A 17,735-nucleotide genomic window follows, 5' to 3' on the forward strand; every position below is an offset into this window, starting at 1 on the left:
TTTTCAGCGTGGGTATCCATCTGTGCAAGCTGAGAGAACAGAGATCTTTTGTTGAAGCGGGTACAGAATATAAAGGACTTTTACAGCAACTTTATGAGACATGGATATGATTTGCCTTTTTGTCTTCTTTCACTCAAACCACATTGAGTCCAACAGCTGACTATATCAAGTTTTAGATACATATAAGAAATAGTAGCAGCATGTTCCAATACATATGATTAGTCATTTTCATTAAAAAGTATTACAAATATATAATATCGACAATTTTAGGTTAGAGGTATTGAGGTTGTATTATAAGTATTCAGTAAAAAAAACATCTCAAATCCTAATCCTTGATATGGTGAAGGCAATTCTTATAAGTGAGAATGTAATCGTATAAACGGCATGAGACTGACACGAGCCACAGCGATCAGACAGATGGAGCCAGCGCGTGCTTACTGATGCGTGAACCAAAGCGCACGGACTCCCTGGCTGGTGAAGGTGATGGTTTCCACTGCGGCTGCATGGAAGCTTCCAGACTTCTGGGTTCTCCTGACTAGCTGAAACGATGTCTGGCATGGCATCCCAAGCTTAAAACTATGCCAACATTATCCGCATCATACCGAGGCATTGACTGCTGTTTGTCTATAGCATCGAGACAACAAAGAAGCATTTCATTGAGTTTCCTGCAGTTTGTGAATCAATTCGCTTTAACATTAAAATAAAAGTTATTTAGTTACTACGCTTACTTGTTTCTATTCATTTGCCATAGAACAATAGAAAATGTGAGCATTTGCATGCTGTTACAAATAAATTATTTGAAAATCCGTTTCCTTTTAAAATAAATTGTGTTTGTATCGTCGCTTCTGTTTTTCTTGTAAAAAACAACAATGAAATGCAAGTCAGCTTATACAAACCTTATTGCACTGAGGTATGTTTCTTTTCTTATACATGAGCCATGTTTAATCAAAATAAATGATACAGTTATCACATCCATGCCAATAAAGTATATTTAATTGAAATGTGTTTATTGAGATACATTTGATCAGTCTGTGTTGTTAGTGTAGTGTGTATAGCATAGTAAAGTATGTATAGTCAAATAGTTATTGATTCATAGTTCAAATGTAAGGATGAGGCATTGCAACAGCATACCTTACTGCTATCACTGCCTCTATGGGTTTATCATTTGTGAGTGTATACAACTGTTTTTTTTTTTAAGTTGTTACTTAAACGGGGAGCATAAACTATACCGAGATCAATATTTGAAAGCCAGTTTTAAATGATAATATAGAAATATAAAAAATGAGTTCCTCAGTCTAATAACATAAGTTTATGTTGACCAAGTTGATAAAATGGGATATTTGAAGAAATACAGAGTCATTAAATAATCGTAAAGGCTTTAACTTTAAGAATTTCGGAATCATCAAGTCTAGTAACTCTGCAGTGTCTTACCCATCACACTAGAGTGATGGGGTAAGACGCAGATACAAATAAGTCACAATGAATAGCATAGTCCTTATTGTTCAAGCCATATTAAGATTGTAAGTGATAAAACAATAACTTGGGATTTAGACATTGGAAAAAAGGACAATCAAGCAACTCATATACACAGAGAAGTGTTGTGCTTTTCCTATAATTTTCTATTTACTGACAGAATAAATTAAGCTTACAGCCTCTCTTGTTACTGCCGGAACAGTGTGGAGAATAACTGGATTCACAAGGGAAAAGGACAGGACAGTGTTTTGTTGTGTAATGTTTCAATAAAACTGTGTCAAATACCAAAAAAGAACGTCTCTGGATATGTCTTGTTCTGAGAAGCACCTGATTCAGATGCACACAGGTAAAGATGTGCAGAGAACCCCTTGATATCACAGCGGATGTGATACTGGGCTGATCCCTGGACTCTTTTTTAAAAGGCTGCTTCACCACAAGTTTATTATAAATTCACTTTTTAGGTTGTACATATTTTTCCTAGCAGCAGCAATCCAGAAATTATCCTTTGCTATAAAATGCCATTATACTTTAAAAACATCTCAGTTTTCTTTCTGTGAATCCCTCTCCACTCTCAGATGAAATGGCTGCATTGCTATTCAAGCAGCTTGGACAGGGAATTATTTAGTAGATGCCGGATTTTGTTTCCCCCAAAAAGAAGTGATCTTAACTGACTGTTCTAGCTCCAATATCAAAAGCCCTCCCATCCCCCCACTCAGGTGGATAAGGGCACCCGAACCCAAACTGTATTCATCACAGAGCCTTGCCTCTCTACAGCGACATCATGCAGTAAGCAGTAAAATCAGGCAGAATAGAACAACGGCCAAGCATCACATTGACTAAAACAAATAAAGAGAAAGCTATTAAATATGTAAGTGTGTTAAAAAAATAAAAAATAAATGCAGAACAGACAGAGAATTATATTATATGAAATATCTATAAAATGTGTCACCTAACAAAAGTCAAGGGTTGTTGTCAGTTGAAGATGGGAACCGCTTTATTGCAGCCTCACCCTGCCTAAATAGTGGTCACGAAGATAAGTTAATATTCTTTATTTCCAAAATAATGCTGTGAAGCACAACACTACAAACAATTTTTAGTGATACTAAAAACACAATAAAGGGTGATCGAGCAGTACTCTGAAGCTCCCGTACTCCCGTAGCTTTCACCCACTTCAGGAGATGTAGTTTATTCTGACTTTGAGGTACTTTTCAATTAACATCCATGGAAGACAAGGAACAATTAACAGGTCATGATTTGTTGGGTGATAACTGTCCATGGTGCTGAAGGTAGAGTTTTAACAGGGAAAAGCTGGTGCTACATTTGAGCTCTGAATTCGACCATTCAGGACTGGCAGTGTTATGTTCGTCTCCACAAAAGAGGCTCAGGATCACAGACTTTTCTGTCTTTTCTTTCAAGCCCCACACACCTTACTAGCCTGGAAATCTGCATGAGATGTATCTTGAGCTGGAAATGGTATTTCTACATTTGAACCATCCTGAGAGGATCCAACCAACATCCTGGTTAACCCGCTGACACCAACACATTGGCTCTATTAAAGGAAAAAATCGAATTAAAAGATGAATCTTAATGCACCAAATATATTTTCTTGAGTGAAATGCAACAAAAGACACATTTTGGCATAAGTTCAAATAAAACTCTGTGGCCACTTGCAGTACCTGTACAATCTCATGCATCTAATAGAAGATAATTGCCATGAAATATAGGTGATAATTATTCTTTAAGAGTATTAGTGAACATATGAATGTGCGTTATTGGTGTTTCTAATATTTCAAGCAAACACCTAATCTTTCAAAAAGTAGAATTCATGGGAGGGCAGTTGTAGCTGATGAATTTGGTGGGAGGGTGGGTGCACACAGGAAGTCAAAAGTGACCCTTTATAAATATAAATGTGTTATTTGACTTTATAAATGTAAAAATATAGATAACTTGTTTCAAAAAGCTTTTGCATATCCTTTTTTAGAACAAATTGTGGTTTTGTCAAAGCACTTATGAGACACAGTCACTTCTCTATGCAAAGGAAGACCTATCAACATTTGCCAAAAAGCTTCCCAAGCTTAAAACAACGCTAGTTTCATAACGCATGATCTGCCACACCAGTGACAAAAAGACAAACTTGTTTTTTCCTGCACGAAGTCTGCGACGGCATCCCTACATGTCACGTGTGCATGAGATAACAAAAGATGCGGACAAATTATACTCTTTAAATAAAACACGACTATGCAGCACAAATGATGCAGGAACAAAAAATACAATAAAGGATATTATGCCTTTAGAATTAGATATTTAGAATGTGGTATTTAGATCCAAGAATGTATTATAATGATGTCACATAAGCTGCCTCATCTCTTCTCAACATTGCTTTTATCAAATGTTTCGCGTTTACTCGCTTTATTAGACCAAAGTATATTGGTTGCTAAACAGAAACACTTAAAAACCCAGAGCTGAGACTGCACTTCACGTTGTATTACTTTTTATTATAAGCGGTTCTAAAACCGGAAAAGCTATAAATATGCGGTAAAACATAGAGAAAAATAAAGGCTGCATTAGAAAGATCTTAATTATGGTTCTCTAAACATACTGTATAAAAGAAAGACTGATAAAGTTTCGTAAATGTCATGCAAACACTAAATAAATGTGTCTATCACTTCATATACGCTTTTACATTTAATAAATCCATTGTCCTCCCTGTCGCCTGATGAAAATGACGTATATTACAGACGGTGCAAAGCATCGAGGCTGGCGTCGTTTTCAGAGAAGCATTTTTGCGTAATTGTGCATTGCATAAAACAGAATGATGGCTCAGACAGGATTTGAATATCACACCAAGCCTAACAAAGCTAAAAGCCAAGCTGCAGCACACATCTGGTGGCGCACATTTGTTTTGCTCTTCAAAGTTGACAAAGGTAAACTCATAGCGTCGCATGGGCTTCTCAACCAATAGCTGTCCAGCTCTGGCAGGATTCATGCACCTTAGTGCACCCATGCTACAATGCCAGCTCTCTAGCAATCTATTAATGAACAGACGTGTATCGTAAAAAGAGACACAATGTAAAGGTTTGGGGGAAAATATGCTGTTTATATGTTCGTCTTTTCGTTATGGAAAGAGGAATTGGACAGGAAGGACAGGTTTGTTGGCGGGGTTTTTGAATATTGGATGAAGGGGATCCATTGTGCCGCCATATCACGGGCACGAGAACAGCACGAGCCAGGCAAACAAAGGCACCAGATGGCTTTCCTGCTCCGATAAATTATTTTGAAGGTACAGAGATACAAGGGTCATTAAGAGTTGTCTGGGGGGAAATCAAAGAGTGGAGGGTTAATCACAAAAACAAATTAATATCAAGTTATTCTATATTGCAGCAGTGTCCACTGTCCACTATATCGAAGACAAATATTCAGATAATTATAAAGCAGTTTGTTGTGTTACAAAAAGAGATATAAAGAAAAATACAAAAACGAGATGAGCAAATATTCAAAATTGTTGCTATAGGATATTTATGGCATTTGCAAAGATATATGGAATATGTTATTTCATTTTGAATAAAACAAAATGTACTTCGAAACAAATAAGAAATACATTTCTTTCTTTTGATCCAATATCTCTTGCAAGAAAATTCCAAAATAATAAAACGGGGTTATAAAGAATTAACGAATAGAATTTAAAATCTTAAAATGTTGTATAGTCTATATTTCCGTTGCATGCTCGGTCTTGCAGGGGTTGTTTGGGGAGTGCATCAGAGCCATGGGAGGGCGTGACCTGCACGAGGTTCCGCCCACAGAGGAAACGCGTCTCTGTAATTTGTCCTCATACCTAGTGCAGTAAAAGGGCGCTCAATACAACTTCAGTTTTCAACCAGCAAAGACCTGCACGCAGCGCCGCATGGCCTTTAATCGACGAGTCATACCATGGTAGGCCTGTGTTATTTTTACATTTTACAAACGTGATATTATATTTATAGCTTTTGTGTTTTGGAAATGTTGTTTATGTTTAGTATGTAGTCTATTTAGGACTTAATTGAATCTGTTGAGAACGTGATTTACATGGAATTTCAGCCATTTATATTGTCTAAATTTGCTTTTATGTTATGGTAAATGTTTATTGATTAATACGTGAATGAATTTGTATGTATTAATCTAACGCTGTCTAAGCTCGAATAATAAGGTTTAAAAAACCCTAAATTAATGTTTAACTGTAACACGTGACTGAATGTTTACATGAGATGTTATAGCATTGCAACAGCTGAAGATAGTCTTCTTTTATTTCTTAATTATTTACATTTCTTGTTTGGGGTTCAGCTTTTATGATGTACAGTTAGTTACAGTAAGTGTAGGCAACAGTTTAATAACTGCACTGACATTGTTTGTCCAACAGAAAAGGACCAAAATAAACAATTAAAATCTAAACACATTTCCAGTCATTAGTGGTCTCGAACTTTTTGGACCTCTCACTGTGAGCTTCATTTTTAAAATGCCTGTCTTGTCAAATCACTTATCCTGTTTCTGTCAGTCTAATGGCCTGAGTGTGAGAAAGTCTGACTGTAGAAATTCTCACTGCAGCTCACGGATGACTGGGTCCCTGTGGGAGACACATCACGCCTGCATGGTGAGTTCAAGGGGACAGAAGACATTAACTAATGTTGAGAAGGGAACAACCCCCCAAATTGACCGTTCATTCAGAAACATGGCATGTTTTTTCCTGCTTTTGTTATAATGCTGTTGGATATTTGTAGAATGTTGCATTGTTCAAGGGGTGACAAGGAAACAAACAATGTTTCTTCAACTAGAATATGCAGAAAACGTGACTTTTGTCTGGATGGTATTTATATACTTCTATATTTTTAACTTCAGTGAAAAAAACCTCAAATTCAGCACATTTTAAATATTTGTATACAAAAATGCTAAGTAAGCTCATTTACAGTATAGACAAAACGTAAAGAGTATAGTCAGTATTCAGAAACTATAACTCCAGTGTTTATTTATTATAACCAGCATCCAAGAAGAGCTTGACTTAAAATGACCCTTATTTACAGTATGTCCAAGTGTTTTAAATGTAACTCTGAAATGTATTACAATTGTAAATGTAAAATGTTTTATTTTTAACTAGATTATAAAATGTATTGTTTTAAAATAAACTTAATGTAGTGTCCTGTATAGCAAAACATTTACAGGACATATAGCTTACATGATTAATTTTAAATGAGTCAGTTATTAAATAAATTGCAGCTCCAGCTAGAACATTTCAATGCAAGACTGCAAGAAAGACAGAAAGAAAGCAAGTCCGCATTTAAGAAGAAAGACAGAAAAACAGAAAGAGAAAAAGAAAGACAGACAAAGAAAGATAGAAAGAAAGACAGAAGGACAACATTTAAGAAAAAAGACAGAAAGAATTAAGGAAAACATTTAAGAAAAAAGACAGAAAGAAAAACAAAGAAAGAAAGAACGAAAGGGAGAAAGAAAAAATAAACAAAGAAATATTCATGGAAAGATGCAACCTTTGGAGATGGATGAAAAAGGTTAATAAAGAAATGTCCTCTGTGTTTGTTGGTCTTTTTTCAGCTGTTAAATAAAGATGATTTGGTCTGGTCTCCTTTTTTAAAAACTGAACCTCTTGTAATATATGATGGGGAATTATTATTATTACTTCTATTACTATTATAAGAATTGTATTTGATATATTAAGGTAAAGACCTGCTTCACTTTTCGGTTTAACATACACTGAAGGCATCCTCCCTACACGCGCCCAGGTTTACTGAAGAAAAGCAATTACTGCAGAGCACGCGCCAACCAGCTGGGCCGTTGCAGATGGGCGCGAGGAGCTGCTTTATACATAGTCATGTATGCATATGATTTTGACATAACCTTGTTTTGATTCAAATATGGAGTAAATTGAGAAAATAAAAATATATGAGTTACTATCATTATTACTATCATTATTATTATTATTATTATTATTATTAGCGACCCAAGTAAGACAATTTAAACTAAAATAAATCATAAAAATATTTAAACTCGTCCTTTCAAATATATGTCTCTGTGTTAGCCATTAAAAATATACTTTTATTACGTTTCTACGGCAGGCATAGCTTGCACTTAGGAAAGCACACGTCAATTATTCACTTTAATCAGTGAATTCTGTGTGTTTTCGCTGGGACGTTACCTGCTGTTTTAATGGCTTTGGGGCATGAAAGGTTGCAAACAAGGCAGTGGGTTTGTATGCGCTATAATAAGCAGCATGAACTTGAGAAGAAAATGTCCGGATTTGAATGTTCCCGCGCAGCAGCAGATGTGACTACACAATAGATGAGGCCCACGCCTGAATAATTGAGTCCAATTTGAATAACTGTCGCATGTCTGACGCGTGCAAGAAATCTCCCAGCTTTCCCAGGCTTTGTAGGAAAACCGTTGGCAGCCCCTTTCCAGTTCAATAGGGATTTAGCCTCTGATTGCTTGAAGTTGTGGGAACGTCTTTAACGAAGCCTGGGAAAAGACTCCAGATCTACACATGATTACATCCTGTGTTAAAACCTTTATTATAAAGGTGCCTAACATCAGCAGCTGCACCAAAAACTGCCCTGCTCTTATGTCGGGACTGCAATTACCAAACTGGCAAATAAATCAGCCTAACAGAATAGTGGATAGCCTATATAAACATACTTTCAAGACAGTATGTCTAGCCGTATAGTTAATACCCATTTAAATGTTTTTCTTTAATGTCACATTCTGTGTAGGCCTATCGATTCGTGCCATAATATATGTTTTAAACTGGAAGGTATAAACAAGCAAAACGAAAAAGTTGTTATTGCAACCACATATGTTATATTAAATTCTGTCTCGGTTTACACATTGAAAAATAAATATGATAGCTTGCTAGAACACCAATAAATAGCTTAATCCAACAATTTTGTTATCGTTCAAATTGGTCTTATCATATCTGTCTTTACTTATGTTATTTATAGGATACCTAATAACTCCTGCATAAATAACTCCTGTAAAAAGAAAGATATGCCCCCCCCCCCCCCCCCGAATCGTGTTAAGGAGTTATTATTGTCCTTATTCTTTGGGGAATTGTACCATTAGTCAGACTCGTGGGAATTTCCCCCAACACCTCCTCCCCCAAATCGGCGCGTGGTGTCTATGACAGTTGGATCGGTGCAACAGATGGACCGGAGAGGCACGCGCCAAGCACGAGCCCATGAGCCCCCTCCCACTCAGCAGCAAACCCACCCACATCAGGCAGGAGCCGACTAAGCGCGAAATCACTCAACCTAATCTGACAGTGAAGGCGCAGAAAATGTGAAACATGGAGTATAGGTCTCGGAGTTTTCTTGTTAGAAAATCATCCCATGAAAATAAAAAAGCCTTCCAAACAGATATGAACACATAAACAAGACCTCTAAAACTATACTGTCTTGCATTTAATAAACTATTACATTGTGTTTCAAATGAAGCCTCCAGAGCACTTATAATACTTACTTACTAACACTTACAAATATGTGATGAAACGGAACGTTACTTCAGTTTTGATATTAGTCGTTATTCAGTTATCCTAACGTGTGTGTGAGGTAACTACAGTGATTTAGAGAAGCCAATACAAAATGTCCACTTGACACCTGAATATCTCAGGTGCATCTAGTCAACATGAAGCTTTCATGCCACCGTTTGGTGACCAAAAGTATTACAGTTCGTCAAATTCATGGTTATATCCAAATACTGAATCCAAATATCCATAGAACAAGTTCAGTCAAACCAAACTAAGATCATATTTTGTCTTATTTGACCAGCTTACATGCAAGGGGCAGTATGAGTAAATTGATTCACAGAGAAACATGTTAACGGATTATACGTGAAAGCTTTGGATGAGTTTAACTGTGTTGTCAGAAAAACGTTAATTATCAAAACGTAACATTATAAAAAAGATTATAATCATTATAAAAAGGGGTCCCTTTTAGTGTTAAATATTGTATTATTGTTATGAATTCATTAACATTGGAGCAAACACAAATCGAGTTGGTGGTGTGGAGCAAATTTATTTTATCTTTAATAAACCATCATATTTAAGATCATGTGTGTTGTGGGTCTACATAAAATCGATAATCTGCAGAGTAACTAATAACTATTATTATTACAATTCAAGAACAATTAGTGGCTATCTTTGACCACACACTCACAGCTTGAGAAAATAAGGCTGAGTGAGTGTGTGTGTGTGTGTGTGTGTGTGTGTGTGTGTGTGTGTGTGTGTGTGTGTGTGTGTGTGTGTGTGTGCGTGCGTGCGTGCGCGTGTGTGTGTGTGTGGAGCTCGGATTGGTCCATTTGGTCGTCGTTATGTCACTGTGACCAGGAAGAAAAAAATGGAAAAAGAAAAATCTCCAACGAGGCGTTCTTGGGGCAGCAGACAGGTATTTTCTGTGTTAGAGTTTTACTCGCTACAGGGTGTACTTTGAGGGTTTGTGACTTTGCAGACCGTTTACATGCATAAAAAGCTTCATAACACACATGGGGACGGGTAATAACCGGAACATGGGACCTTTAATACATTTACAGAATAAAATTCCACTTAAAAGAAAGAATAAACACTCTTTTTTTATATTGACTCATTTGCAAAAAAAATGTAAAAATATCATTTTCTGTAGGCCAACTAAGCAGACATATAAGTGATATAACATGCCATATTAAATTGTACATATTTAAAAGAGTGCTTTGTTCCCCTTCAGTTCAACATAAGGCCAATAAATATGGTTTAAAAGTCAACTAAAGTCCAAAAGTATTGCTAACATGAACTCTCTCCCAAATCAATAAACAACCAAAACTCAAATGTGTGATATCATTATTATATCTGAAAATGTTCTAAGGAAAACCATTTGAGAAGGATGTTAGATGACAGCCCCATGGGGAATAATCCGGTGTTCTGTTTCAGAACTGACAACACTACAATGAATAAAAGCTCACTTGGGAATAGACCTAAAATATCCTAAACAAAAGTGCAACCATTTTTCTGAAGACTTTCCACCAAAGGCCACCAGATGGACCTCTACTGTGTACAAACTGTGCGTGTCTACTGATGCTGATTTCACTGCCATTATGTAAAATTAATGCCGAGGAGGAGGAAGCATGCAAACAAGACTGGGCGCGAGTTCAAAAAGTCCATTGTTGAGTTAGTGTTTAGCCATAGGTCTATATTTGACTGACACTTATCAACACAGTTGTACAACTTTCTCTGTCGGACTATACTAAAGAGTTTTAAGAGGCAATTTCGTACTGTCCCTTTAACTTCTGAGCCGATTTCCAGAAGGCTACAACCTGTAACAGGCTCAGCGATCCTCCCCCTGATGGATTATTTAACAGGCGCTGAGTCCCCTGTCGCCATCTGCTATAGGTAGAAAAACACCGTGGACTATTCGTAGATACCTACACGTTAACAAACAGGGTAAATAAAAACATTAAACAAAAAATTGTTTTCTGGAGCTTAACTTGCGCAACAGGTGTTCAGCATCCTGCGGGCTTAAGAGCGAAAAGAAGCGGATAACTGAGACACATCGACGGCAAAATATAGAAAGCAGGTTAGTTTATCGCTCAGATAAAGAGTAATGGATTAAGTTTTAACTCAACATGTAAAAATGTTCCAATCACATTGGAACATGTTCATGAACGGGACTTGCTTTTGACAATTTGGCTCTGGGAGGATGTGGAGCTATCACTGAGTTTACCCACTACACTAACCTGGTGACTGAGATGATCTGAGGCTGTGTAAATATGATGCTGACCCCATTAGCACGGTGAAGTGATCGGGCTCAAAACAGGCAACCACAGGAAGGAGTCGCTCTGTGTGCAGCAGTGATGGTGGTGGAGGGGGAGCGGACGCTGCTGGCCGCGAGGCAGGGGGACGTGCCGACCCTGAAGGGGCAGCTGGCCCAGAAAGCCCTCACCAGCGACATCAAGGACGGCCTTGGGGCTTCACCCGTCCACCACGCAGCCCGGGCCGGGAAACTAACCTGCCTGCGCTTCCTAGTGGAGGAGGCTGGGCTGCCGGGGAACTGCCTGGCTAACAATGGGGCGAGCCCGGCACATGACGCAGCAGCCACCGGGAACCTGGCCTGCTTACAGTGGCTGCTGACCCAGGGGGGATGTGGGCCAGAGGTGAGTGACCGGAGCTTTAGTTGAACACGTTGGAAATGGAGCAGACTGAAGCCTAATTCTCTCTTTCCTCTGACCTGGCTGTCATTTCTCAGAACTGTGCAGCCTACCTGTTAATCTTGGGTGGTCTAGTTTCATGCGTAAAATAGCAACATCATGTTGAATGTTCTCTAAAGAACTGTTTCAAATTAAAAAAGCTTCTGTAACACAATTAACCTAAACATTCACCAACCTATTATAATAAAATGCCCCCCAAGGTAGGGGGAGAATTTGCTGTTTTACATGTGGGAACTCACATTAGTCTTAATTAATTGGGGATTAAATTGAGTGACTATACAACATGCCATATTAAATTGTACAGACTTAACAGGGTGTTTTGTTTCCCTTCAGTTGAACAAAAGGTGAATACATATGGTTTCAAAGGCAACTGCATCCATTTTCTAAATGCATAGGTTATTCCTAGGTCTAGGTGAGTCAACAAATATTGCTAACATACACTCTCTCAACAACCAAAACTCCAATTTCTGATATCATTATTATATCTGAAACTGTCGAACAACTATTTGAGAAGGATGTTAGATGACAGCACCGTGGGGAATGATTCAAGTGTATAGGTTATGTTTCAGAGCTGACAACACTACAAAGAATAAAGCTCTCTTGGGTATAAAAAACAAGAAAACAAGAACTGTGTGGGTCCCCAAATTCAGTCCCCATTCATTGTCTATGGGTAGATAATAATGGATGGATAATCTGCAGTCTATGATAAGGACATCACAAGTTTAAGGCTTGCAGCACATGGTAATACTATGAGGATTGGAAAACAAATAAATGAAATTTTACTCAAAAGTTCAGCATGCAAAATAAATAATGTCAGCTGTTAGAACATTTTGTGTTTAGTCTTTCGCTGCACTGACTCATGTTTCTCTGGTAATGAAGTATGCAAAACTGGATTTGCAAAATGTATATTAATTTACAGCCCACACAGTAACTCACAAAAAGAACACATACAAATACATAATGACAGTGTGGCTTGATATGATATCGGGGAAGATGAAGAATATAGTTGAACATTATGATCTCTTTCGACTCAATAACCTCAGTTCCATGTAGCTGCTGTTACTAAAATGCAAAGCATTACTTCATGCTTGAAGTAAATGATGTAGCCTACCACTGAGTTTATATACAGTATATATTTAACATTATTTGTTGCCATTACTGTCTGGTGTGCCTCTTATTCTATCAATAATGCATTGTTTCCCTTTAGTAAAACAATATAATCCATTTGTTTTCTATAACTATAATATGTAGACTGCAAGCAGATCAATGTCCTGCTGCTACTCTACTATACTCTAAACTACTTTTCACACTACCACACCAATACATGTATTTGATAATTTAAGTTACTTTGAATATTCAAATAAAGATTAATAACAGAATAATAAACAAACAAAAAAATCTAGCATTATTATAAGTTATACTTTATTGATCCCTTGGTGAAGTGCACAGTTTTTTAGGTCAAAGATAATAAGCTCCCCTGCAGCAGCAAATGTTAAGGCCCAGATACACCGGCCAGTCACCTGAGAAGTCGCCGACGCCGACACCGACTGTTGCGTCGCCGGACTCTCCTGCGTATTTGCCGACTTCGCGCACTGGAACACACGGCAAATCCGAGCCGAGCACGTATGAACTGCGCATGTGTGAGTGGCAATAACTCTCCTTACCAGCAGGCGGCGGTAGTGTGTATTAATCATTCAAAAGAGGCAACAACCGGAACAACCGGAAGACAGAGAAGAAGAACAGACTCCGTGATATAAACAAACAACAAATAGCGTTTTTCTTTCCATGTTCACTCTCGTCCATAGAAAACATGAACGAACAGGAGCTCTATAAACCGATGAGGTGAAATAGCCGTCCGTGTGTGTTCCATCTTCCATTTGAAATCATTTGTTTACCTCCCTCACTTCCGTTAACGCTTCTCATGTACTGATTCGCTAGCTGAACAGCCAATCAGTGTTATCCCTTTGTCCGACTTCCGGTGGTGTTCCCGACGCGAATCGGCAAGAAAAGGCGTCAGGTCGGCAGAAAAGACCCGACGGTGCGGCGCACACCACTCCGAATAGGGCGTGCCCACGCTCATGTTCGGCCCGACTCCCATTTACTGCCGATTTCGGGCCGGTGTATCTGGGCCTTAAGTGTTGCACACATTAATGCAGGGCTATTCAATTAGTTCGGAATGGGGACCGGTTGATGAAAATGATCCAAAGCAAGGGGCCGGGAAAAAGATGGCTTGAAATATGATCAATTATATTAAGAGCTTCAGATACAGTAAATACTACAACAGCATAGTGGAGTGCATATATTGTCTTTAATTAAATCAAACAACATAGCCCCAAGGCCTTTATAGATCTAAATGGCAAGTTCAGAACTCAGTAGGCCTACATGTGAACCTAATTCGACCATCAACATAATTTAATTTGATTTCATTTAGGTGAAAGGATCTAATTATTCACGCAGAGATGCAATAAATGACAGGAGTTGTCACTACAGTAGCTAGTAGGTGGGTTCGAAACCCGAGCCCGCCAAAGTTTTCATGCAATCTTCCCCTCAATCTCTCAATGTAACACCCTCTCTGGAATAAAGGCACTCTTGCCCAAAAAAAATCTTTAAAAAGTAGATCTATTACTTTTTAACATTATACTCAAAGGCCAGTAAATATCACCGCGAGGCCGGATTTGGCCCGCGGGCCGCCAATTGAATAGCCCTGCATTAATGCATCACTGTCCATTAATATAACATATATTATTCTGAAATGGTCCGTAGTGCATGAGCACTTTTTTTAGAATTGTAGGCATATTCCTTTGCACATTTTTAAAAATGCAATATTTTCTACACTGTGGTATGACTCAAGTAAAAGATCTGAGTACTTCTTCCAAAGTATCCCAGAATGCTTAGGGTGAGAGGGAAAACCTTCTCATCCGCAACACTGTCTTATCAGGCCGCAGTGACAAAGTGCTGCAAATGAGTCAATCGACCACTCAATCTAACCTTTAGTAATCTTTGTTTCTAAATGTAACACAAAGTAATAAGAGCTCTGTCATCTATGTATTGTCTCCATTACTTCTGCTACCTCACAGAAGAGCACCATAGGTTTCCCCAAGCCACCAGCTGATACTCAGAGACTTAGACTAGAAGAAGAATCGGAGGGATGAAACCCTCTTTAATGGTCACACATGCAGAGCACACTGCACACACAGTGAAATTTGGCCTTGCATTTAACCCATCCTAGTACCAGGAGTCTAGTACTATGAGCAGACTTGGCTGACATTTAGTAAAACATATCAATTACCACTAAAGCCATCTGCTTGATGGATGCTTGATGGATTATCAATGCTAGCTTTCACTTTTCTTTATTGTGTCTTTTGCTTTGTGTTACTTCACACTGATCCTGATTTGATCTCATTGCAACATGCTCATTTGATGCATTCCACATGGCCCTGATCTATCCACAGGGGTGGATGCATGTGTGTGCATGTGTTTGTGTGTTAGCTGTTGATCCACCTCTTGGCACAAAGGATTCAAGTGAGAGGACGCTGGGTTGGCGGAGAGTTGCTAAAGCTATGATCTGTGCGTCTTTAAAAGCTACTTTAGTCGTGACAGGTATGTGGATTTAATATCTGGGATATTCTAGATTCTCTTCTCTTTTTCTGGCTCAGCTGATTGTAGTCTGAGTTTGACAGAAATTATCAGCTCAGAAAAGCAGCATGAGAAGCTCAAGTTTTCTCCCAGAAAGTTGCATGTGGGGGATAGTTCAAGAACAAGGTAAGCTTTTATACGCAAGCTAAGCAAGGACTTATTCCCTTGCTCAAAAAGGCCCGCTACTAAATCACAGTGTAAGGAGCTTTGAGGCTTGACGGAAATGAACCAGCAGAATCATTCAAACCACCTGTTAATATATATTTCCGACATACTATTACTTTTTCAATACACTATACTAGGTTCATTTTCCTGATATTTTCGACATATCATCCCATGTCGTTTTTAAAACATTAAACATTCACGGACATTTTATATGTAGGCCTACAGGACACAGAACTCAAGCAAATGTTCACAGTGAACACTTAAATATAGTATCAAATAGTCATTTGCATATTGTTTTTATGAATTCCTCAAATTAACTATGATAAATAGACAGTCTCTCATACAGGTTGCTAGTTAACAAACATGGTGGTTTGTCTGGTTTCTTCGTGTCAACCATTGCAGGTTTTAAGGTAGTACAGTTTGCATGTTGTTGAAAAAGTCTTTAACAGGTCTGCTTTCTCTTATTATGTTGATTATTAACTTGTATATGTATTCATACAACACCATATTTCAACTGTATTTCTTATATGTTTGATTGATAGGACCGGGATAGTTCTGGTGCCACAGTTCTCCACCTAGCGTCCCGCTTTAGCCACCATGAGATCACGGACTGGCTGCTGAAGAGCGGCGAGGTGGACCCCGGGGCGTCCACCGACACAGGAGCCGTCCCCGTTCACTACGCTGCTGCCAAGGGAGACCTGCCCTCTCTCCGCCTGCTACTGGGGCACAGCCCAAAGTAAGAGCATATATATGGTTTTGCTTGATGGATTATCAATGCTAACTTTCACTGCAGTGCTCTGTTTTTAGAATCTGATATGTTAGTGGGATTTATATATTGTTGATTTCTTCTCGCTGTTGACTTGTAGTGATTGAATTTGGTAATTCTTCTGATTTTCTTTTGTGCAGGGAAGGAAGCTTACGGTCAACAGTGCTCAACAAAATATCTTATCTGAATATATACTTCCTCCAGCGAAGCTTGACATTAAGAAATACACAATAAAGGGTATTGTCACTTCTCGATGGCATCTAGTCAGCTTACTGTTTGTAACTAAAACGGGTTGCAGTAGGTGGACTGTTCGGATTCAGATTTCTGACCCTTTAGCAGTCTAACATTAATACATGATTAACCATTAGGTAAAAATGTTTCATATCAGATGAGCACTGCTGGATTTTCAGTTGTTCGATCAGCTTTGGGCTCATGCTACACACATTATTTACAGCACCAACTGGCACTGGTGACACAACCAGGACTTTGCTCTTTTACCCATGGAGCAAACAAAATACTTAAAGTGGACCTATCATGCTGTATAGGCTATTTGAAACATACAGTGGGGGAAACAAGTATTTAGTCAGCCACCAATTGTGCAAGTTCTCCCACTTAAAAAGATGAGAGGCCTGTCATTTTCATCCTAGGTACACTTCAACTATAAGAGACAGAATGGGGGGAAAGAATCCAGGAAATCACATTGTAGGATTTTTAATGAATTAATTGGTAAATTTCTCGGTAAAATAAGTATTTGGTCACCTACAAACAAACAAGATTTCTGGCTCTCACAGACCTGTAACTTCTTCTTTAAGAGCCTCCTCTGTCCTCCACTTGTTAACTGTATTAATGGCACCTGTTTGAACTCGTTATCAGTATAAAAGACACCTGTCCACAACCTCGAACAGTCACACTCCAAACTCCACTATGGCCAAGACCAAAGAGCTGTCAAAGGACACCAGAAACAAAATTGTAGACCTGCACCAGCCTGGGAAGACTGAATCTGCAATAGGTAAGCAGCTTGGTGTGAAGAAATCAACTGTGGGAGCAATTATTAGAAAATGGAAGACATACAAGACCACTGATAATCTCCCTCGATCTGGGGCTCCACGCAAGATCTCACCCCGTGTGGTCAAAATGATCACAAGAACGGTGAGCAAAAATCCCAGAACCACACGGGGGATCTAGTCAATGACCTGCAGAGAGCTGGGACCAAAGTAACAAAGGTTACCATCAGTAACAGACTACGCCGCCAGGGACTCAAATCCTGCAGTGCCAGACGTGTCCCCCTGCTTAAGCCAGTACATGTCCAGGCCCGTCTGAAGTTTGCTAGAGAGCATTTAGATGATCCAGAAGAGGATTGGGAGAATGTCATATGGTCAGATAAAACCAAAATAGAACTTTTTGGTAAAAACTCAACTAGACGTGTTTGGAGGAGAAAGAATGCTGAGTTGCATCCAAAGAACACCATACCTACTGTGAAACATGA

General features: G+C 38.6%; 2 protein-coding genes across 5 annotated transcripts in view; one reads left to right on the forward strand and one right to left on the reverse strand.

The window, feature by feature from the left end:
* Positions 1 to 17,735, reverse strand: part of acot7 (acyl-CoA thioesterase 7) — a gene marked incomplete at its 5' end in the record, with an annotated part of 104,453 nt that overhangs the window by 69,811 nt on the left and 16,907 nt on the right. Inside the window, one exon of one of the 2 annotated variants that reach the window (XM_079675385.1) lies at positions 2,900 to 2,937. The exons of the other annotated variant lie outside the window; for it this stretch is intronic. Within the exon in view, the coding sequence (XP_079531511.1) occupies positions 2,900 to 2,922 (23 nt within the window). Of the gene's footprint in view, positions 1 to 2,899; positions 2,938 to 17,735 lie in introns of those variants that run through there. 2 annotated transcript variants of the gene reach the window in all.
* The window catches only part of espn (espin), a 40,628-nt gene continuing 33,399 nt past the window's right edge, over positions 10,507 to 17,735 (forward strand). For all 3 annotated transcript variants that reach the window (XM_079675380.1, XM_079675381.1, XM_079675382.1), the window contains exons 1-2: positions 10,507 to 11,628; positions 16,026 to 16,219. In XM_079675380.1, coding sequence (XP_079531506.1) covers positions 11,329 to 11,628; positions 16,026 to 16,219 — 494 coding nt within the window. In that variant the 5' untranslated portion in view covers positions 10,507 to 11,328. The remainder of the gene's footprint in view (positions 11,629 to 16,025; positions 16,220 to 17,735) is intronic.

This window comes from Notothenia rossii, assembly GCF_949606895.1.
Source record: "Notothenia rossii genome assembly, chromosome: 4".
NCBI classification, from domain to species: Eukaryota; Metazoa; Chordata; class Actinopteri; order Perciformes; family Nototheniidae; genus Notothenia; species Notothenia rossii.